The sequence below is a fragment of the Oncorhynchus keta genome, chromosome 6 (genome assembly GCF_023373465.1).
Source record: "Oncorhynchus keta strain PuntledgeMale-10-30-2019 chromosome 6, Oket_V2, whole genome shotgun sequence".
Lineage (NCBI taxonomy): Eukaryota > Metazoa > Chordata > Actinopteri > Salmoniformes > Salmonidae > Oncorhynchus > Oncorhynchus keta.
This window is the reverse complement of record NC_068426.1, coordinates 899,989-924,281: the sequence shown is the minus strand read 5'-3', so window position 1 is coordinate 924,281 and position 24,293 is coordinate 899,989. Positions and strand designations below refer to the sequence as shown.

The window sequence follows — 24,293 nt, the reverse complement described above, 5'->3', positions numbered from 1 at the left end:
CCTGTTTGTTCCAAACGATGTGTCTGGACCATTTAGATGTACAACAATCCCCCAGACACACACTTACACACATCTTCTCAACCATTCATTACCACACAACAATCCCCCAGACACACACACACACACACATCTGAACCATTCATTACCACACAACAATCCCCCAGACAGACAGACAGACAGACAGACAGACAGACAGACAGACAGACAGACAGACAGACAGACAATCCCACAGACAGACAGACAGACACACAACAATCCCACAGACAGACAGACAGACACACAACAATCCCACAGACAGACAGACAGACAGACAGACAGACAGACAGACAACAATCCCACAGACAGACAGACAGACAGACAGACAGACAGACAGACAACAATCCCACAGACAGACAGAGACAGACAGACAGACACACAACACAGACAGACAGACAGACAGACAGACAGACACACAACAATCCCACAGACAGACAGACAGACAGACAGACAGACAGACAGACAGACAGACAGACAGACAACAATCCCACAGACAGACAGAGACAGACAGACAGACACACAACAATCCCACAGACAGACAGACAGACAGACAGACAGACAGACAGACAGACAGACAGACACACAACAATCCCACAGACAGACAGACAGACAGACAGACAGACAGACAGACAACAATCCCACAGACAGACAGAGACAGACAGACACACAACACAGACAGACAGACAGACAGACAGACAGACACACAACAATCCCACAGACAGACAGACAGACAGACAGACAGACAGACAGACAGACAGACAGACAGACAACAACAATCCCACAGACAGACAGACAGACAGACAGACAGACAGACAAACAACAATCCCACAGACAGACAGACAGACAGACAGACACAAACAATCCCACAGACAGACAGACAGACACACAACAATCCCACAGACAGACAGACAGACACACAACAATCCCACAGACAGACAGACAGACAGACAGACAGACAGACAGACAGACAGACAGACACACAACAATCCCACAGACAGACAGACAGACAGACAGACAGACAGACAGACACACAACAATCCCACAGACAGACAGACAGACAGACAGACAGACAGACAGACAGACAGACAGACAGACAGACAGACAGACAGACAGAAATCCCCCCACAGACAGACAGACAGACACACAACAATCCCCAGGCAGACAGACAGACAGACAACAATCCCCAGACAGACAGACAGACAGACAGACAGACAGACAGACAGACAGACAGACAACAATCCCCCAGACAGACAGGCAGACAGACAGACAACAATCCCCCAGACAGACAGACAGACAGACAGACAGACAACAATCCCCCAGACAGACAGACAGACAGACACAACAATCCCCAGACAGACAGACAGACAGACAGACAGACAGACAGACAGACAGACAACAATCCCCCAGACAGACAACAATCCCCAGACAGACAGACAGACAGACAATCCCCAGACAGACAGACAGACACAACAATCCCCCAGACAGACAGACAGACAGACAGACAGACAGACAGACAGACAGACAGACACAACAATCCCCCAGACAGACAGACAGACAGACAGACAGACACAACAATCCCCAGACAGACAGACAGACAGACAGACAGACAGACAGACAGACAGACAGACAGACACAACAATCCCCCAGACAGACAGACAGACAGACAGACAGACAGACAGACACAACAATCCCCCAGACAGACAGACAGACAGACAGACAGACAGACAGACAGACAACAATCCCCAGACAGACAGACAGGCAGACAGACAACAATCCCCCAGACAGACAGACAGGCAGACAGACAGACAACAATCCCCCAGACAGACAGACAGACAGACAGACAGACAGACAGACAGACAGACAGACAGACAGAACAATCCCCCAGACAGACAGACAGACAGACAGACAGACAGACAGACAGACAGACAGAACAATCCCCCAGACAGACAGACAGACAGACAGACAGACAGACAGACAGACAGACACAACAATCCCCAGACAGACAGACAGACAGACAGACAGACAGACAGACACAACAATCCCCAGACAGACAGACAGACAGACAGACAGACAGACAGACAGACAGACAGACAGACACAACAATCCCCCAGACAGACAGACAGACAGACAGACAGACAGACAGACAGACAACAATCCCCCAGACAGACAGACAGACAGACAGACAACAATCCCCCAGACAGACAGACAGACAGACAGACAGACAACAATCCCCCAGACAGACAGACAGACAGACAGACAGACAGACAGACAGACAACAATCCCCCAGTCGCTGGGTTTCAAACGCTTCATGTATTCTGATGTTTTATCTCTGTGTGTATATTATATATATATGAATATTTATTTATTATCTGGAGCCGTTTTTGATTGAATTAATTGGCGTTTCCTTTCTGTGTTTGAAGCCTTTGTTATTGTTTTCCTTTTGGCTGTTTGTCTAGGACCAATTATGGGTGGATACACTCGGGGGTGTGTGCGTGCGTGTGCGTGTGCGTGTGTGTGTGCGTGTGCGTGTGTGTGTGCGTGTGTGTGTGTGTGTGTGTGTGTGTGCGTGTGTGTGTGCGCGTGGTTTATTAGGCTTTGTGGCTCTAATGTATTGATTTCTCTTTGAGGTCTTTCATCCTTCGCTCTGTTTGTGCGTGTGCGTGCGCGCCAGGCTCATTTAAAGTGTCCTCCACAGTTGACAAAGCTCCAGACAGCAGAAAGATGCCCTCTTTCTCTTTCAATTACTCTCACGTTCTGTTCCTCTGTCCTCCGCTCTTCTCTCTCACGTTCTCTCTGTCCTGCTCTTCTCTCTCTTGTTCTCTCTGTCCTCTGCTCTTCTCTCTCACGTTCTCTCTGTCCTGCTCTTCTCTCTCTTGTTATCTCTGTCCTCCGCTCTTCTCTCTCTCGTTCTCTCTGTCCTCCGCTCTTCTCTCTCTCGTTCTCTCTGTCCTCCGCTCTTCTCTCTCTTGTTCTCTCTGTCCTCCGCTCTTCTCTCTCTTGTTCTCTCTGTCCTCCGCTCTTCTCTCTCTTGTTCTCTCTGTCCTCCGCTCTTCTCTCTCTCGTTCTCTCTGTCCTCCGCTCTTCTCTCTCTCGTTCTCTCTGTCCTCCGCTCTTCTCTCTCTCACGTTCTCTGTTCTCTCTGTCCTGCTCTTCTCTCTCTCGTTCTCTCTGTCCTCCGCTCTTCTCTCTCTCACGTTCTCTGTTCCTCTGTCCTCCGCTCTTCTCTCTCTCGTTCTCTCTGTCCTCCGCTCTTCTCTCTCTCGTTCTCTCTGTCCTCCGCTCTTCTCTCTCTCTCGTTCTCTGTTCTCTCTGTCCTCCGCTCTTCTCTCTCTCTCGTTCTCTCTGTCCTGCTCTTCTCTCTCTCATTCTCTCTGTCCTCCGCTCTTCTCTCTCTCGTTCTCTCTGTCCTCCGCTCTTCTCTCTCTCGTTCTCTCTGTCCTCCGCTCTTCTCTCTCTCGTTCTCTGTTCCTCTGTCTTCCGCTCTTCTCTCTCTTTCTCCATCTGTATATCTTCTGTTCTCAATCACCCTCTCTCTGACCCTCTCTCTTAATCTTTCTCTCACCCTCTCTCACCCTCTCTCTCACCCTCTCTCTACATCTTTCTCTCACCCTCTCTTTCACCCCTCTCTTTCACCCCTCTCTCTCACCCTCTCTCTCACCCTCTCTCTTAATCTTTCTCTCACATGTGAAACCATGTGGTTTTGGAATGTCACGTGTGTCGATATTTCACAAAGTTTTACGTGGATATTTTTCACATGATGATGCTCTGCAAACAAAAAATGAGTCGGATGTCCCCTGAACGCCGCGCAGTCAAAATGATTTAAACTTTATACATATCTGACACTTTCACGGCCACATTGTGTTTTAGTTATACAGTGATTATTATTCAACATGTCCTCACCTGGGATTATAACCCTCACCTGGGATTATAACCATCACCTGGGATTATAACCCTCACCTAACCCTCACCTGGGATCATAACCCTCACCTAACCCTCACCTGGGATTATAACCCTCACCTAACTCTCACCTGGGGGTTAGGTGAGGGTTATAATCTCGGGTGAGGGTTAGGTGAGGGTTATCCAACTAGCAGAGTGGCTAGTTGGATAAAAGACTGTAGCAGAGTGGCTAGTTGGATAAAAGACTGTAGCAGAGTGGCTAGTTGGATAAAAGACTGTAGCAGAGTGGCTAGTTGGATAACAGACTGTAGCAGAGTGGCTAGTTGGATAACAGACTGTAGCAGAGTGGCTAGTTGGATAATAGACTGTAGCAGAGTGGCTAGTTGGATAATAGACTGTAGCAGACTGGCTAGTTGGATAATAGACTGTAGCAGAGTGGCTAGTTGGATAATAGACTGTAGCAGAGTGGCTAGTTGGATAACAGACTGTAGCAGAGTGGCTCGTTGGATAATAGACTGTAGCAGACTGGCTAGTTGGATAATAGACTGTAGCAGAGTGGCTAGTTGGATAACAGACTGTAGCAGAGTGGCTAGTTGGATAATAGACTGTAGCAGACTGGCTAGTTGGATAACAGACTGTAGCAGAGTGGCTAGTTGGATAACAGACTGTAGCAGAGTGGCTAGTTGGATAATAGACTGTAGCAGACTGGCTAGTTGGATAACAGACTGTAGCAGAGTGGCTAGTTGGATAACAGACTGTAGCAGAGTGGCTAGTTGGATAACAGACTGTAGCACACTGGCTAGTTGGATAAAAGACTGTAGCAGACTGGCTAGTTGGATAATAGACTGTAGCAGACTGGCTAGTTGGATAATAGACTGTAGCAGACTGGCTAGTTGGATAATAGACTGTAGCAGACTGGCTAGTTGGATAACAGACTGTAGCAGAGTGGCTAGTTGGATAACAGACTGTAGCAGAGTGGCTAGTTGGATAACAGACTGTAGCAGACTGGCTAGTTGGATAATAGACTGTAGCAGAGTGGCTAGTTGGATAACAGACTGTAGCAGAGTGGCTAGTTGGATAACAGACTGTAGCAGAGTGGCTCGTTGGATAATAGACTGTAGCAGAGTGGCTAGTTGGATAATAGACTGTAGCAGACTGGCTAGTTGGATAACAGACTGTAGCAGAGTGGCTAGTTGGATAACAGACTGTAGCAGAGTGGCTAGTTGGATAATAGACTGTAGCAGACTGGCTAGTTGGATAACAGACTGTAGCAGAGTGGCTAGTTGGATAACAGACTGTAGCAGAGTGGCTAGTTGGATAACAGACTGTAGCAGACTGGCTAGTTGGATAAAAGACTGTAGCAGACTGGCTAGTTGGATAATAGACTGTAGCAGACTGGCTAGTTGGATAATAGACTGTAGCAGACTGGCTAGTTGGATAATAGACTGTAGCAGACTGGCTAGTTGGATAACAGACTGTAGCAGACTGGCTAGTTGGATAACAGACTGTAGCAGACTGGCTAGTTGGATAAAAGACTGTAGCAGACTGGCTAGTTGGATAATAGACTGTAGCAGACTGGCTAGTTGGATAATAGACTGTAGCAGACTGGCTAGTTGGATAACAGACTGTAGCAGACTGGCTAGTTGGATAACAGACTGTAGCAGAGTGGCTAGTTGGATAACAGACTGTAGCAGACTGGCTAGTTGGATAATAGACTGTAGCAGACTGGCTCGTTGGATAAAAGACTGTAGCAGACTGGCTAGTTGGATAAAAGACTGTAGCAGACTGGCTAGTTGGATAAAAGACTGTAGCAGAGTGGCTAGTTGGATAATAGACTGTAGCAGACTGGCTAGTTGGATAACAGACTGTAGCAGACTGGCTAGTTGGATAATAGACTGTAGCAGACTGGCTAGTTGGATAATAGACTGTAGCAGACTGGCTAGTTGGATAATAGACTGTAGCAGACTGGCTAGTTGGATAATAGACTGTAGCAGACTGGCTAGTTGGATAATAGACTGTAGCAGACTGGCTAGTTGGATAATAGACTGTAGCAGACTGGCTAGTTGGATAAAAGACTCTGCAGAATTCTGCAAAAATATCCTCTGTGCACAACGTAAAACACATAATAATGCATGCATTGCAGAATTAGGCCGATACCCACTAATTACCAAAATCCAGAAAAGAGCCGTTAAATTCTACAACAACCTAAAAGGAAGCGATTCCCGAACCTTCCATAACAAAATGTTAACCTACAGAGAGATGAACCTGGAGAAGAGTCCCCTAATCAAGCTGGTCCTGGGGCTCTGTTCACAAACAGACCCCACAGAGCCCCAGGACAACAACACAATTAGACCCCACATAGCCCCAGGACAGCAACACAATTAGACCCCACATAGCCCCAGGACAGCAACACAATTAGACCCCACAGAGCCCCAGGACAGCAACACAATTAGACCCCACAGAGCCCCAGGACAGCAACACAATTAGACCCCACAGAGCCCCAGGACAGCAACACAATTAGACCCCACAGAGCCCCAGGACAGCAACACAATTAGACCCCACAGAGCCCCAGGACAACAACACAATTAGACCCCACAGAGCCCCAGGACAGCAACACAATTAGACCCCACAGAGCCCCAGGACAGCAACACAATTAGACCCCACATAGCCCCAGGACAGCAACACAATTAGACCCCACAGAGCCCCAGGACAACAACACAATTAGACCCCACAGAGCCCCAGGACAACAACACAATTAGACCCCACAGAGCCCCAGGACAACAACACAATTAGACCCCACAGAGCCCCAGGACAACAACACAATTAGACCCCACAGAGCCCCAGGACAACAACACAATTAGACCCAACCAGATCATGCGAAAAAGGAGAGTTATTTCCACTGTGTCAAGTAATTAACAAAACAACAGAGCAAACTAGAATGCTATTTGGCCCTAAACAGAGAGTACACAGTGGCAGAATACCTGACCACTGTGACTGACCCTAAACAGAGAGTACACAGTGGCAGAATACCTGACCACTGTGACTGACCCTAAACAGAGAGTACACAGTGGCAGAATACCTGACCACTGTGACTGACCCTAAACAGAGAGAACACAGTGGCAGAATACCTGACCACTGTGACTGACCCTAAACAGAGAGTACACAGTGGCAGAATACCTGACCACTGTGACTGACCCTAAACAGAGAGTACACAGTGGCAGAATACCTGACCACTGTGACTGACCCTAAACAGAGAGTACACAGTGGCAGAATACCTGACCACTGTGACTGACCCTAAACAGAGAGTACACAGTGGCAGAATACCTGACCACTGTGACTGACCCTAAACAGAGAGTACACAGTGGCAGAATACCTGACCAATGTGGTCCCAAACTGCAGCCGTGCTCTGTGTCAGCTAGCTAATTCAGTCAACTTTACCTCATCTCCACCTCTATCCACCATGTGGTCCCAAACTGCAGCCTTGCTCTGTGTCAGCTAGCTAATTCAGTCAACTTTACCTCATCTCCACCTCTATCCACCATGTGGTCCCAAACTGCAGCCGTGCTCTGTGTCAGCTAGCTAATTCAGTCAACTTTACCTCATCTCCACCTCTATCCACAATGTGGTCCCAAACTGCAGCCGTGCTCTGTGTCAGCTAGCTAATTAACACACTGCTGTCAATTCTTATTCTCCTCCTCTCCCCCCTTCCACTCCCCTAGCTGTATGAATGAAAAGCCATCCTCTCTCTCTCTTTCTCTCCTCTCTCTCTCTCTCTCTCTCTCTCTCTCTCTCTCTCTCTTCTCTCTTCTCTCTCTTTCTCTCTTCTCTCTGTCTCTCTGTCTCTCTTCTCTCTGTCTCTCCTCTCTCTCTCTCTTTCTCTCTGTCTCTCTCTGTCTCTCTCTGTCTCTCCTCTCTCTGTCTCTCTGTCTCTCCTCTCTCTGTCTCTCTGTCTCTCCTCTCTCTTCTCTCTCTGTCTCTCCTCTCTCTTCTCTCTCTTCTCTCTCTGTCTCTCCTCTCTCTTCTCTCTCTGTCTCTCTCTTCTCTGTCTCTGTCTCTGTCTCTGTCTCTGTCTCTGTCTCTCTCTCTCTGTCTCCTCTCTCTCTCTTCTCTCTCTCTCTCTGTCTCTCTCTCTCTCTCTCTCTCTCTCTGTCTCTCTCTCTCTGTCTCTGTCTCTGTCTCTGTCTCTCTCTCTCTCTCTGTCTCCTCTCTCTCTTCTCTCTGGGTAATTTCTCTGTGGGTATGGGTGGAGAGCTGTCTATGGGCTGATGGCTTCATCACAGACAGACTGACTGGGCAATGGAGGGATAGAGCCACACATCACTGACTTTGACCTTACTCCCCCTCTCCTCTACATCGAAAAGATGAGATCTGTCTTTTACTAATTAACGGAACCTACTGTAGATGCCATCCTCTCATCCTACCATCCTTCCATCTCTCATCCTACCATCCTTCCATCTCTCTCATCCTACCATCCTTCCATCTCTCTCATCCTACCATCCTTCCATCTCTCATCCTACCATCCTTCCATCTCTCTCATCCTCTCATCCTTCCATCGCTCTCATCCTCTCATCCTTCCATCTCTCTCATCCTACCATCCTTCCATCTCTCTCATCCTACCATCCTTCCATCTCTCATCCTTCCATCTCTCTCCCTATCCTTCCATCCTCATCCATCCTTCCATCTCATCTTACCATCCTTCCATCTCTCATCCTACCATCCTTCCATCTCTTACCATCCTCTCATCCTTCCATCTCTCTCATCCTCTCATCCTTCCATCTCTCTCATCCTACCATCCTTCCATCTCTCATCCTACCATCCTTCCATCTCTCTCATCCTACCATCCTTCCATCTCTCTCATCCTACCATCCTTCCATCTCTCTCATCCTACCATCCTTCCATCTCTCTCATCCTACCATCCTTCCATCTCTCTCATCCTACCATCCTTCCATCTCTCTCATCCTACCATCCTTCCATCTCTCTCATCCTACCATCCTTCCATCTCTCTCATCCTACCATCCTTCCATCTCTCTCATCCTACCATGCTTCCATCCTCTCATCCTACCATCCTTCCATCTCTCTTCTCTTTTTCACTCTCCTTATTCTTCTCTATTTCTCTTGCATCTTTCCTCCCTCTCTTTCCTCCCTCTCTTTCATCTTTCCTCCCTCTCTTTCCTCCCTCTCTTTTGTCCTAGATATTCATTGATTGGTGAAAGCCTCCAGACCTTTTTAATTAGACTTTCATTTTCCCCCTCGCCTTCTTTACTTTGTCCCCTCTTTTGTTTCTCCCCCTTTTCTCCTTCCCTCCCCTCCTCTCTCTCTCCTAGTCTCCCCCTTTTCTCTCCTTCCCTCCTCTCCTCTCTCTCTCCTAGGCTCCCCCTTTTCTCTCCTTCCCTCCCCTCCTCTCTCTCTCTCCTAGGCTCCCCCTTTTCTCTCCTTCCCTCCCCTCCTCTCTCTCTCTCTCTAGGCTCCCCCTTTTCTCTCCTTCCCTCCCCTCCTCTCTCTCTCCTAGGCTCCCCCTTTTCTCTCCTTCCCTCCCCTCCTCTCTCTCTCCTAGTTTCCCCTTTTCTCTCCTTCCCTCCCCCCTCTCTCCTAGTTTCCCCTTTTTTCTCCTTCCCTCCCCTCCTCTCTCATAGTCTCCCCCTTTTCTATCCTTCCCTCCTCTCTCTCTCATAGTCTCCCCCTTTTCTATCCTTCCCTCCCCTCCTCTCTCTCTCCTAGTTTCCCCTTTTTTCTCCTTCCCTCACCTCCTCTCTCTCTCCTACTCTCCCCCTTTTCTCTCCTTCTCTCCTCTCTCTCTCCTAGTCTCCCCCTTTTCTCTCCTTCCCTCCCCTCCTCTCTCTCTCCTAGTCTCCCCTTTTCTCTCCTTCCCTCCCCTCCTCTCTCTCTCCTACTCTCCCCCTTTTCTCTCCTTCTCTCCTCTCTCTCTCCTACTCTCCCCCTTTTCTCTCCTTCCCTCCCCTCCTCTCTCTCTCCTAGTCTCCCCCTTTTCTATCCTTCCCTCCTCTCTCTCTCATAGTCTCCCCCTTTTCTATCCTTCCCTCCTCTCCTCTCTCTCTCCTAGTTTTCCCCTTTTCTCTCCTTCCCTCCCCTCCCCTCCTCTCTCTCTCTCCTAGTCTCCCCCTTTTCTATCCTTCCCTCCTCTCTCTCTCATAGTCTCCCCCTTTTCTATCCTTCCCTCCTCTCCTCTCTCTCTCCTAGTTTTCCCCTTTTCTCTCCTTCCCTCCCCTCCTCTCTCTCTCCTAGTCTCCCCCTTTTCTATCCTTCCCTCCTCTCTCTCTCATAGTCTCCCCCTTTTCTATCCTTCCCTCCTCTCCCCCCTCTCCTAGTTTCCCCTTTTTCTCCTTCCCTCACCTCCTCTCTCTCTCTCTACTCTCCCCTTTTCTCTCCTTCCCTCACCTCCTCTCTCTCTCCTAGTTTCCCCTTTTTTTCTCCTTCCCTCACCTCCTCTCTCTCTCCTACTCTCCCCCTTTCTCTCCTTCCCTCACCTCCTCTCTCTCTCCTAGTTTCCCCTTTTTTCTCCTTCCCTCACCTCCTCTCTCTCTCCTACTCTCCCCCTTTTCTCTCCTTCTCTCCTCTCTCTCTCCTCGTCTCCCCCTTTTCTCCCTTCCCTCCCCTCCTCTCTCTCTCCTAGTCTCCCCCTTTTCTCTCCTTCCCTCCTCTCCTCTCTCTCTCCTAGGCTCCCCCTTTTCTCTCCTTCCCTCCCCTCCTCTCTCTCTCCTAGTTTCCCCTTTTCTCTCCTTCCCTCCTCTCCTCTCTCTCTCCTACTCTCCCCCTTTTCTCTCCTTCCCTCCCCTCCTCTCTCTCTCCTAGTTTCCCCTTTTTTCTCCTTCCCTCACCTCCTCTCTCTCTCCTACTCTCCCCCTTTTCTCTCCTTCTCTCCTCTCTCTCTCCTAGTCTCCCCCTTTTCTCTCCTTCCCTCCTCTCCTCTCTCTCTCCTAGTCTCCCCCTTTTCTCCCCTCCTCTCTCTCTCCTAGTCTCCCCCTTTTCTCTCCTTCCCTCCCCTCCTCTCGCTCTCCTAGTCTCCCCCTTTTCTCTCCTTCCCTCCTCTCTCTCTCCTAGTCTCCCCCTTTTCTCCCCTCCTCTCTCTCTCCTAGTCTCCCCCTTTTCTCTCCTTCCCTCCCCTCCTCTCGCTCTCCTAGTCTCCCCCTTTTCTCTCCTTCCCTCCTCTCTCTCTCCTAGTCTCCCCCTTTTCTCCCCTCCTCTCTCTCTCCTAGTCTCCCCCTTTTCTCCCCTCCTCTCTCTCTCCTAGTTTCCCCCTTTTCTCTCCTTCCCTCCCCTCCTCTCTCTCTCCTACTCTCCCCCTTTTCTCTCCTTCTCTCCTCTCTCTCTCCTAGTCTCCCCTTTTCTCTCCCTTCCCTCCTCTCCCTCTCTCTCCTAGTCTCCCCCTTTTCTCCCTCCTCTCTCTCTCCCTAGTCTCCCCCTTTTCTCCCCTCCTCTCTCTCTCCTAGTCTCCCCCTTTTCTCTCCTTCCCTCCCCTCCTCTCGCTCTCCTAGTCTCCCCCTTTTCTCCCCTCCTCTCTCTCTCCTAGTCTCCCCCTTTTCTCCCCTCCTCTCTCTCTCCTAGTCTCCCCTTTTCTCTCCTTCCCTCCCCTCCTCTCTCTCTCCTAGTCTCCCCCTTTTCTCTCCTTCCCTCCCCTCCTCTCTCTCTCCTAGTCTCCCCCTTTTCTCTCCTTCCCTCCCCTCCTCTCTCTCTCCTAGTCTCCCCCTTCTCTCCCCTCCTCTCTCTCTCCTAGTCTCCCCCTTTTCTCTCCTTCCCTCCCCTCCTCTCTCTCTCCTAGTCTCCCCTTTTCTCTCCTTCCCTCCCCTCCTCTCTCTCTCTAGTCTCCCCCTTCCCTCCTCTCCCCTCTCTCTCCTAGTCTCCCCCTTTTCTCCCCTCCTCTCTCTCTCCTAGTCTCCCCCTTTTCTCCCCTCCTCTCTCTCTCCTAGTCTCCCCCTTTTCTCTCCTTCCCTCCCCTCCTCTCTCTCTCCTAGTCTCCCCTTTTCTCCCCTCCTCTCTCTCTCCTAGTCTCCCCCTTTTCTCCCTCTCTCTCTCTCCTAGTCTCCCCCTTTTCTCTCCTTCCCTCCCCTCCTCTCTCTCTCCTAGTCTCCCCCTTTTCTCTCCTTCCCTCCCCTCCTCTCGCTCTCCTAGTCTCCCCTTTTCTCTCCTTCCCTCCCCTCCTCTCTCTCTCCTAGTCTCCCCCTTTTCTCTCCTTCCCTCCCCTCCTCTCTCTCTCCTAGTCTCCCCCTTCTCTCCCCTCCTCTCTCTCTCCTAGTCTCCCCCTTTTCTCTCCTTCCCTCCTCTCTCTCTCCTAGTCTCCCCCTTTTCTCTCCTTCCCTCCCCTCCTCTCTCTCTCCTAGTCTCCCCCTTCCCTCCCCTCCTCTCTCTCTCTCCTAGTCTCCCCCTTCCCTCCCCTCCTCTCTCTCTCCTAGTCTCCCCTTTTCTCTCCTTCCCTCCCCTCCTCTCTCTCTCCTAGTCTCCCCCTTCTCTCCCCTCCTCTCTCTCTCCTAGTCTCCCCCTTTTCTCTCCTTCCCTCCCCTCCTCTCTCTCTCCTAGTCTCCCCCTTTTCTCTCCTTCCCTCCCCTCCTCTCTCTCTCCTAGTCTCCCCCTTCCCTCCCCTCCTCTCTCTCTCCTAGTCTCCCCCTTCCCTCCCCTCCTCTCTCTCTCCTAGTCTCCCCTTCCCTCCCCTCCTCTCTCTCTCCTAGTCTCCCCTTCCCTCCCCTCCTCTCTCTCTCCTAGTCTCCCCCTTTTCTCTCCTTCCCTCCCCTCCTCTCTCTCTCCTAGTCTCCCCCTTCCCTCCCCTCCTCTCTCTCTCCTAGTCTCCCCCTTCCCTCCCCTCCTCTCTCTCTCCTAGTCTCCCCTTCCCTCCCCTCCTCTCTCTCTCCTAGTCTCCCCCTTCCCTCCCCTCCTCTCTCTCTCCTAGTCTCCCCCTTCCCTCCCCTCCTCTCTCTCTCCTAGTCTCCCCCTTCCCTCCCCTCCTCTCTCTCTCCTAGTCTCCCCCTTCCCTCCCCTCCTCTCTCTCTCCTAGTCTCCTCCTTCCCTCCCCTCCTCTCTCTCTCCTAGTCTCCCCCTTCCCTCCCCTCCTCTCTCTCTCCTAGTCTCCCCCTTTCACCTGTTTTTTTCTTTTAGTTTGTTCAGTTCAATTCAAGGGTTTTATTGGCATGGGAAACATGTGTTAACATTGCCAAAGCAAGTGAGGTAGACAACATACAAAGTGAATATATAAAAACAAACCATTCATGTTTTTATTCCCCATGTTAGCTGTGTGCTGCGTAACCGACATGTGGGATTATTTAAGAGGGAAGGTTTCAGATGTTTTCAGAAGATGGACAGAGGGACTCTGCTGTCCTAGCTTCAGAGGGAAGCTGGTTCCACCACTGTGGTGACCAGGATAGAGAAGAGCTGTGACTGGGATGAACTGCTCTGGCCAAGAGACCAGAGTTGTCAGAACGCAGTGCTTGGGTTGGGGTGTAGGGTAGGAGCAGAGCCTGAAGGTAGGGAGGGGCAGTTCCTCTTGCTGTTCCGTAGGTAACACCATGGTCTGGTAGTGGATGGGTTGGGGTGTAGGGTAGGAGCAGAGCCTGAAAGTAGGTAGGGACAGTTCCTCTTGCTGTTCCGTAGGTAACACCATGGTCTAGTAGTGGATGGGTTGGGGTGTAGGGTAGGAGCAGAGCCTGAAGGTAGGGAGGGGCAGTTCCTCTTGGTGTTCCGTAGGTAACACCATGGTCTGGTAGTGGATGGGTTGGGGTGTAGGGTAGGAGCAGAGCCTGAAGGTAGGGAGGGGCAGTTCCTCTTGGTGTTCCGTAGGTAACACCATGGTCTGGTAGTGGATGGGTTGGGGTGTAGGGTAGGAGCAGAGCCTGAAGGTAGGGAGGGGCAGTTCCTCTTGGTGTTCCGTAGGTAACACCATGGTCTGGTAGTGGATGGGTTGGGGTGTAGGGTAGGAGCAGAGCCTGAAAGTAGGTAGGGGCAGTTCCTCTTGCTGTTCCGTAGGTAACACCATGGTCTAGTAGTGGATGTGAGCTTGGACTGGAAGCCAGTGGAGTGTCTGGAGGAGCAGGGTGACATGGGAGAAATTTAAGGTTTAACACCAGGCGGGCTGCAGCGTTCTGGGTAAGTTGCTACCCATACTACCCCACAGGAGGCCATACTACCCCACAGGAGGCCATACTATACTACCCCACAGGAGGCCATACTACCCCACAGGAGGTCATACTACCCCACAGGAGGTCATACTACCACACAGGAGGCCATACTATACTACCCCACAGGAGGCCATAATATACTACCCCACAGGAGGCCATAATATACTACCCCACAGGAGGCCATAATATACTACCCCACAGGAGGTCATACTACCCCACAGGAGGCCATACTACCCCACAGGAGGCCATACTACCCCACAGGAGGTCATACTATACTACCCCACAGGAGGTCATACTATACTACCCCACAGGAGGCCATACTACCCCACAAGGAGGCCATACTAACCAACAGGAGGCCATACTACCCCACAGGAGGGCATACTACCCCACAGGAGGGCATACTATACTACCCCACAGGAGGCCATACTATACTACCCCACAGGAGGCCATACTATACTACCCCACAGGAGGGCATAGTACCCCACAGGAGGCCATACTACCCCACAGGAGGCCATACTATACTACCCCACAGGAGGCCATACTACCCCACAGGAGGTCATACTACCCCACAGGAGGTCATACTACCACACAGGAGGTCCTTGTCGCCCCGTGACACCACTTTTCTCCGAGGACTCCTGGAAAACCACGACCTCCCCCTCCCAAGATGGCCGTCGTTGGGAGTTCCATTGTAAAGGATCGAGCAAAGACATTCTACTTCCCCGTGTGTGACATCACTCAGGACCTTACGATCATTCCAGAACCAAAACCCAGAGCTGCACGCGGTGGTTGTGGATGCTGGTACAAATGGTACAAATGACATCAACGGGACTTGGAATACCTGAGAGATTATTGGCTACACACGAGGGGATTGTTTTTCCTGGTCCTATCACACGAGGGGATTGTTTTTCCTGGTCCTATCACACGAGGGGATTGTGTTTCCTGGTCCTATCACACGAGGGGATTGTTTTTCCTGGTCCTATCACACGAGGGGATTGTTTTTCCTGGTCCTATCACACGAGGGGATTGTTTTTCCTGGTCCTATCACACGAGGGGATTGTTTTTCCTGGTCCTATCACACGAGGGGATTGTTTTTCCTGGTCCTATCACACGAGGGGATTGTTTTTCCTGGTCCTATCACACGAGGGGATTGTTTTTCCTGGTCCTATCACACGAGGGGATTGTTTTTCCTGGTCCTATCACACGAGGGGATTGTTTTTCCTGGTCCTATCACACGAGGGGATTGTGTTTCCTGGTCCTATCACACGAGGGGATTGTTTTTCCTGGTCCTATCACACGAGGGGATTGTTTTTCCTGGCCCTATCACACGAGGGATTGTTTTTCCTGGTCCTATCACACGAGGGGATTGTTTTTCCTGGTCCTATCACACGAGGGGATTGTTTTTCCTGGTCCTATCACACGAGGGGATTGTTTTTCCTGGTCCTATCACACGAGGGGATTGTTTTTCCTGGCCCTATCACACGAGGGGATTGTTTTTCCTGGCCCTATCACACGAGGGGATTGTTTTTCCTGGTCCTATCACACGAGGGGATTGTTTTTCCTGGTCCTATCACACGAGGGGATTGTTTTTCCTGGTCCTATCACACGAGGGGATTGTTTTTCCTGGTCCTATCACACGAGGGGATTGTTTTTCCTGGTCCTATCACACGAGGGGATTGTTTTTCCTGGTCCTATCACACGAGGGGATTGTTTTTCCTGGCCCTATCACACGAGGGGATTGTTTTTCCTGGTCCTATCACACGCGGGGATTGTTTTTCCTGGCCCTATCACACGAGGGGATTGTTTTTCCTGGTCCTATCACACGCGGGGATTGTTTTTCCTGGTCCTATCACACGAGGGATTGTTTTTCCTGGTCCTATCACACGAGGGATTGTTTTCCTGGTCCTATCACACGAGGGGATTGTTTTTCCTGGTCCTATCACACGAGGGGATTGTTTTTCCTGGTCCTATCACACGAGGGGATTGTTTTTCCTGGTCCTATCACACGAGGGGATTGTTTTTCCTGGTCCTATCACACGAGGGGATTGTTTTTCCTGGTCCTATCACACGAGGGGATTGTTTTTCCTGGTCCTATCACACGAGGGGATTGTTTTCCTGGTCCTATCACACGAGGGGATTGTTTTTCCTGGTCCTATCACACGAGGGGATTGTTTTTCCTGGTCCTATCACACGAGGGGATTGTTTTTCCTGGTCCTATCACACGAGGGGATTGTTTTTCCTTGTCCTATCACACGAGGGGATTGTTTTTGCTGGTCCTATCACACGAGGGGATTGTTTTTCCTGGTCCTATCACACGAGGGGATTGTTTTTCCTGGTCCTATCACACGAGGGATTGTTTTCCTTGTCCTATCACACGAGGGGATTGTTTTTCCTGGTCCTATCACACGAGGGGATTGTTTTTCCTGGTCCTATCACACGCGGGGATTGTTTTTCCTGGCCCTATCACACGAGGGGATTGTTTTTCCTGGTCCTATCACACGAGGGGATTGGATGAAATCAGGACTCCGCTCTGAAAAAGCGTTGGATTTTTATTGACTACATCAGCTTTGGGAACGACCGCAGTTTCTAAAAAGAGGACGTCCTGAACAGGAGCTTGGATCCTGAGTAACATTGAAAAGGTAATCGTGTCCCTGGATGAGAGCTCGGCGGTATGATTATATGAAATTCTGGATACTGCAACCTTGATTCATGTAAATGTCCGAAGTTTAGATTTTTTTTAAATGTATGTTATTCTAATTCTTGCTTCTCAAACTAACGCAGACATTTTGATTATTACTAACTGACACCTGGTAAAAAATAAAATTAATAATTCAAACCCTGAAAAATAAACTATTTTGGACGTCATTCTGACAAACGCACCTTTTGCTAACAATTTTTGGGATCACTTCCAAAATGGATTCCATTTGGATTCCATTTGGATTCCATTTGGATTCCATTTGGATTCCATTTGGATTCCATTTGGATTCCATTTGGATTCCCTGGTGCCGCTGGGGAAGCTTAAAACGCAGAGGATAAATGAGTTCACTGAGGTGTGCAATTGTTTTAATTGACTTTTAATGATACCTGTGACGTTTTCGTGTTCTATAATGTAATGTACCTGTAGTTGTATCTAGTATCTTGTCCTCGGGGCACCATGGAAAATGAGACCCCCAACCCCCATTACAGTTTCATATGCTACTCTAATTAACAGAGGCACATAAGCCTGTTTATGTTTAGTTAATATTATTATATAGCATGTTAGTAGTATTATATACTACATTAGTAGTATTATATAACACGTTAGTACTATATACCACATTAGTAGTAGTATATAACACATTAGTACTATATACCACATTAGTAGTATTATATAGCATGTTAGTAGTATTATATACCACATCAGTAGTATTATATAACACGTTAGTACTATATACCACATTAGTAGTAGTATATAACACGTTAGTACTATATACCACATTAGTAGTATTATATAGCATGTTAGTAGTATTATATAACACATTAGTAGTATTATATAACACGTTAGTACTATATACCACATTAGTAGTATTATATAACACGTTCGTAGTATTATATACCACATTAGTAGTATTATATAACACGTTAGTACAATATACCACATTAGTAGTATTATATAACACATTAGTAGTATTATATACCACATTAGTAGTATTATATAACACGTTAGTACAATATACCACATTAGTAGTATTATATAACACATTAGTAGTATTATATACCACATTAGTAGTATTATATAACACGTTAGTAGTATTATATAACACGTTAGTAGTATTATATAACACGTTAGTAGTATTATATAACACGTTAGTAGTATTATATAACACATTAGTAGTATTATATACCACGGTAGTAGTATTATATAACACGTTAGTACTATATACCACATTAGTAGTATTATATACCACATTAGTAGTATTATATAACACGTTAGTAGTATTATATAACACGTTAGTAGTATTATATAACACGTTAGTAGTATATACCACATTAGTAGTATTATATAACACATTAGTAGTATTATATACCACGTTAGTAGTATTATATAACACGTTAGTACTATATACCACATTAGTAGTATTATATACCACATTAGTAGTATTATATAACACGTTAGTACTATATACCACATTAGTAGTATTATATAGCATGTTAGTAGTATTATATAGGACGTCAGTAGTAGTATTATATAGGATGTTAGTAGTAGTATTATATAGGATGTTAGTAGTAGTATTATATACCACGTTAGTAGTATTATATACCACATTTGCTGCACTGAAAGTAAAGGGGCTGAATAATTTTGCACGCCCAATTTTTCAGTTTTTGATTTGTTAAAAAAGTTTGAAATATCCAATAAATGTCGTTCCACTTCATGATTGTGTCCCACTTGTTGTTGATTCTTCACAAAAATACAGTTTTATATCTTTATGTTTGAAGCCTGAAATGTGGCAAAAGGTCGCAAAGTTCAAGGGGGCCGAATACTTTCGCAAGGCACTGTATATATATACAATGTTGTGATGATGTACTAAAGGGAAAATAAATAAGCATAAATATGGGTTGTATTTACAATGGTGTTTGTTCTTCACTGGTTGCCCTTTTCTTGTGGCAACAGGTCACACATCTTGCTGCTGTGATGTCACACTGTGGTATTTCACCCAGTAGATATGGGAGTTTATCAAAAATGGGTTTGTTTTCAAATTCTTTGTGGATCTGTGTAATCTGAGGGAAATGTCTCTCTAATATTGTCATACATTGGACAGGAGGTTAGGAAGTGCAGCTCAGTTTCCACCTCATTTTGTGGGCAGTGAGCACATAGCCTGTCTTCTCTTGAGAGCCATGCCTGTCTACGGCGGCCTTTCTCAATAGCAAGGCTATGCTCACTGAGTCTGTACATAGTCAAAGCTTTCCTTAAGTTTGGGTCAGTCACAGTGGTCAAGTATTCTGCCGCTGTGTACTCTCGGTTTAGGGCCAAATAGCATATCTCTCTCTCTTTCACTTCTCTCTTCTCTCTCTTCCTCTTCTCTCTCCTCTCTTCTCTCTTCTCTCTTCTCTCTTCTCTCTTCTCTCTTCTCTCTTCTCTCTCTCTCTCTCTCTCCTCTCTCTCTCTCTCTCTCCTCTCTCTCTCTCTCTCTCTCTCTCTCTCTCTCTCTCTCTCTCTCTCTCTCTCTCTCTCTCTCTCTCTCTCTCTCTCTCTCTCTCTCTCTCTCTCTTTCTCTCTCTCTCTCTCTCTCTCTTTCTCTCTCTCTCTCTTTCTCTCTTTCTCTCTTTCTCTCTTTCTCTCTTTCTCTCTTTCTCTCTTTCTCTCTCTTTCTCTCTTTCTCTCTTTCTCTCTTTCTCTCTCCTCTCTCTCTCTCTCTCTCTCTCTCTCTCTCTCTCTGTAGTTGGGAGGTGTTGAGGTTCCTGCTGTCTAATCTCAGATGGTGGATGGAGGAGTATCGCTTCGATGGCTTTAGGTTCGATGGCGTCTCATCCATGCTCTACCACCACCACGGCATCGGTGAGATGTGTCTTTCTCCACATCATATCGCTGTTCAAACCAGACAGGCTTTTGAGTTATGCAACTCTCAGTAGACACTCACACAGTTATGTACCTCTCAATATAAAGAGATGAAAAGATAGAGTAGGCGGGAGAGTGAGATACTGTAGTTGGTGAGTAATGTTTGAGACCTTGGCATTCCAAGTGAATACAAGTGAGAATCTGTCTGAACTAAACTGAGCTCTCTGTCCTCTCTCTTGCTCTCTCCCTCTGTCCTCTTTTCCCCTCTCTCTGTCCTCTCTCTCTGTCTTCTCTCTCTCTCCCTCTGTCTTCTCTCTCTCTCTCTCCCTCTGTCTTCGCTCTCTCCCTCTGTCCTCTTTCCCCCTCTCTCTGCTCTCTCGTTTGTTCTTCCTCTCGCTCTCTCTGCTCTCTCTCTTCTCTCTTTCCCTCTTCTCTCCCTATTTCCTCTCTCTGTTCTCTCTCTTCCTGTCCTCTTTCCCTCTCCCTCTGTCTCCTTTCCCTCTCTCTGTTCTCTCTCTCTTCTCTCTCTCTGTCCTCTTTCCCTCTCTCTTCTCCCTCTGTCCCCTTTCCCTCTCTCTGTTCTCTCTCTCTCTTCTCTCTCTCTCTTCTCTCTGTCTGTTATTTTTCCCTCTCTCTCTGTTCTCTCTCTCTTCTCTCTCTCTGTCCTCTTTCCCTCTCTGTCTGTCCTCTCTCTCTCTGTCCTCTTTCCCTCTCTCTCTGTTCTCTCTCTCTCTTCTCTCTCTGTTCTCTCTCTGTTCTTTTTCCCTCTCTCTCTGTCCTCTTTCCCTCTCTCTCTGTTCTCTCTTCTCTCTCTCTGTCCTCTCTCTCTGTTCTCTCTCTCTGTCCTCTTTCCCTCTCTCTCTGTTCTCTCTCTCTGTTCTCTCTCTCTGTCCTCTTTCCCTCTCTCTCTGTTCTCTCTCTCTCTGTTCTCTCTCTCTGTTCTCTCTCTCTTTGTCCTCTTTCCCTCTATCTCTCTCTCTCTCTGTCCTCTCTTTTTCTCTCTCTTTCCCTCTCTCTTCTCTCTCTCTGTCTCTGTCTCTCTCTCTCTCTCTCTCTGTCTCTCTCTCTCTCTCTCTCTCTCTCTCTCTCTGTCCTCTCGCTCTCTGTCCTCTCCACAGCCATGTCTTTCTCTGGTGGTTACAGTGAGTACTTTGGGATGCAGGTTGATGAGGACTCGATCATACATCTGATGCTTTCCAACCACATCCTACACACACTCTACCCCGACTGCATTACCATCGCGGAGGTAATGTCACACACCTAATCTAGGACCTATCAGTTCAGGATAATCAGATCATTCTGGCGTCTTCTCATTCTCTCAGATCTAAAATACATCCTTCACATGCTCTGCCCACCTCGTGGTTCCACTCTGCCATATGGGTCTAATCTGCGTTTTAAGACATCATCTAATCACACTTTCACACTAGACTCAGAAAAGGTCTAGAGAATCAGAGATTATACACTTCCATCCAGAGATGATACACTTCCGTCTAGAGAATCAGAGATGCTACACTTCCGTCCAGAGATGCTACACTTCCGTCCAGAGATGCTACACTTCCGTCTAGAGAATCAGAGATGCTACACTTCCGTCCAGAGATGATACACTTCCGTCCAGAGATGATACACTTCCGTCCAGAGATGATACACTTCCGTCCAGAGATGATACACTTCCGTCCAGAGATGATACACTTCCGTCCAGAGATGATACACTTCCGTCCAGAGATGATACACTTCCGTCCAGAGATGATACACTTCCGTCCAGAGATGATACACTTCCGTCCAGAGATGATACACTTCCGTCTAGAGAATCAGAGATGCTACACTTCCGTCCAGAGATGATACACTTCCGTCTAGAGAATCAGAGATGCTACACTTCCGTCTAGAGAATCAGAGATGATACACTTCCGTCCAGAGATGCTACACTTCCGTCCAGAGATGCTACACTTCCGTCCAGAGATGCTACACTTCCGTCCAGAGATGCTACACTTCCGTCCAGAGATGCTACACTTCCGTCCAGAGATGCTACACTTCCGTCCAGAGATGATACACTTCCGTCCAGAGATGATACACTTCCGTCCAGAGATGATACACTTCCGTCCAGAGATGCTACACTTCCGTCCAGAGATGATACACTTCCGTCCAGAGATGATACACTTCCGTCCAGAGATGCTACACTTCCGTCCAGAGATGATACACTTCCGTCCAGAGAATCAGAGATGATACACTTCCGTCCAGAGATGATACACTTCCATCCAGAGATGATACACTTCCATCCAGAGATGATACACTTCCATCTAGAGAATCAGAGATGATACACTTCCATCTAGAGAATCAGAGATAATACACTTCCATCTAGAGAATCAGAGATAATACACTTCCATCCAGAGATGATACACTTCCGTCCAGAGATGATACACTTCCGTCCAGAGATGATACACTTCCGTCTAGAGAATCAGAGATGATACACTTCCGTCCAGAGATGCTACACTTCCGTCCAGAGATGATACACTTCCGTCCAGAGATGATACACTTCCGTCCAGAGATGCTACACTTCCGTCCAGAGATGATACACTTCCGTCCAGAGATGATACACTTCCGTCCAGAGATGCTACACTTCCGTCCAGAGATGATACACTTCCGTCCAGAGATGCTACACTTCCGTCCAGAGATGATACACTTCCGTCTAGAGAATCAGAGATGCTACACTTCCGTCCAGAGATGATACACTTCCGTCCAGAGATGATACACTTCCGTCCAGAGATGCTACACTTCCGTCCAGAGATGCTACACTTCCGTCCAGAGATACTACACTTCCATCCAGAGATGATACACTTCTGTCTAGAGAATCAAATATAATACACTTCCATCTAGAGATGATATACTTCCGTCTAGATCAGTGGTCACCAACCAAGGCATTTATTGTCGATCGCAGAAAAAACTACTTTAAAAAAACAATAAAGCCTTGCGTTCCCTTTTTGTTTGTAATGGTCTTGCACTACATTTACATTTACATTTAAGTCATTTAGCAGACGCTCTTATCCAGAGCGACTTACAAATTGGTGCATACACCTTATGACATCCAGTGGAACGGCCACTTACAATAGTGCATCTAAATATTTTTAGGGGGGTGAGAAGGATTACTTACCCTATCCTAGGTATTCCTTGAAGAGGTGGGGTTTCAGGTGTCTCCGGAAGGTGGTGATTGACTCCGCTGTCCTGGCGTCGTGAGGGAGTTTGTTCCACCATTGGGGGCCAGAGCAGCGAACAGTTTTCACTGGGCTGAGCGGGAACTGTACTTCCTCAGTGGTAGGGAGGCGAGCAGGCCAGAGGTGGATGAACGCAGTGCCCTTGTTTGGGTGTAGGGCCTGATCAGAGCCTGGAGGTACTGAGGTGCCGTTCCCCTCACAGCTCCGTAGGCAAGCACCATGGTCTTGTAGCGGATGCGAGCTTCAACTGGAAGCCAGTGGAGAGAGCGGAGGAGCGGGGTGACGTGAGAGAACTTGGGAAGGTTGAACACTGTTGGCGGTAGGTGCTTTCAGCTGTGGGGCTGCCCTTTGCACCGGGAATGTGAAGTGTTCCCACAATGCATTGGCAGAGCAGTTCAAGCATAGCCCGTATGCAGTGATAATATATTGGGCCTCTAGCTTACTGTACAAACCTCATTGATCCACAACTGTTTTTTAATTGGTTAATGTTGCTAAGGCTACCGTTATTTAAGTCATGTTAAAATAAAAGTGGTAAAGAGTGGTAGATCTCAGCTTGCATTTTGACTCTGTCTCTGTCTCTCTTTCTCTGACTTCCTCTAGGATGTATCAGGAATGCCAGGGTTGTGTAAACCAGTGAAGAATGGAGGACTTGGCTTTGACTACAGACTCAACATGGCTGTGCCTGACAAGTGGATCCAGGTGTGTGATATTGAGTGTGAGACATATCTCTAATCAATTCAGTCATGAAGCTGAATGACTCTTGTCTCTAGCAACCTGTTATCTGGCCCAGACACACTGGTCTTCGTGGCTGGTTGTATTCAGTACTTTGTTTGGATTGGCCCATAAAGATGGTCCCATACAGATGGTCCCATACAGATGGTCCCATACAGATGGTCCCATACAGATGGTCCCATATAGATGGTCCCATATAGATGTTCTTCAGATGGTCCCATATAGATGTTCTTCAGATGGTCCCATATAGATGCTCTACAGATGGTCCCATATAGATGGTCCAATATAGATGTTCTTCAGATGGTCCCATATAGATGGTCCAATATAGATGCTCTACAGATGGTCCCATAAAGATGTTCTACAGATGGTCCCATATAGATGGTCCCATATAGATGTTCTTCAGATGGTCCATATAGATGGTCCCATATAGATGTTCTATAGATGGTCCCATATAGATGTTCTTCAGATGGTCCATATAGATGGTCCCATATAGATGCTCTACAGATGGTCCCATATAGATGGTCCCATATAGATGCTCTACAAATGGTCCATATAGATGGTCCCATATAGATGGTCCAATATAGATGCTCTACAGATGGTCCCATATAGATGTTCTACAGATGGTCCCATATAGATGGTCCCATATAGATGTTCTACAGATGGTCCCATATAGATGTTCTACAGATGGTCCCATATAGATGGTCCCATATAGATGTTCTACAGATGGTCCCATATAGATGTTCTACAGATGGTCCCATATAGATGTTC

The 24,293-nt window shown here is 47.8% G+C and overlaps 1 protein-coding gene across 1 annotated transcript in view; it reads left to right on the top strand.

Annotated features, from left to right (window-relative positions):
• gbe1a (glucan (1,4-alpha-), branching enzyme 1a) overlaps positions 1–24,293 on the top strand; it is a 177,107-nt gene that overhangs the window by 101,546 nt on the left and 51,268 nt on the right. Inside the window, exons 8-10 of the mRNA XM_052520135.1 lie at positions 19,472–19,587; positions 20,706–20,833; positions 23,394–23,492. Of these exons, the coding sequence (XP_052376095.1) occupies positions 19,472–19,587; positions 20,706–20,833; positions 23,394–23,492 (343 nt within the window). The remainder of the gene's footprint in view (positions 1–19,471; positions 19,588–20,705; positions 20,834–23,393; positions 23,493–24,293) is intronic.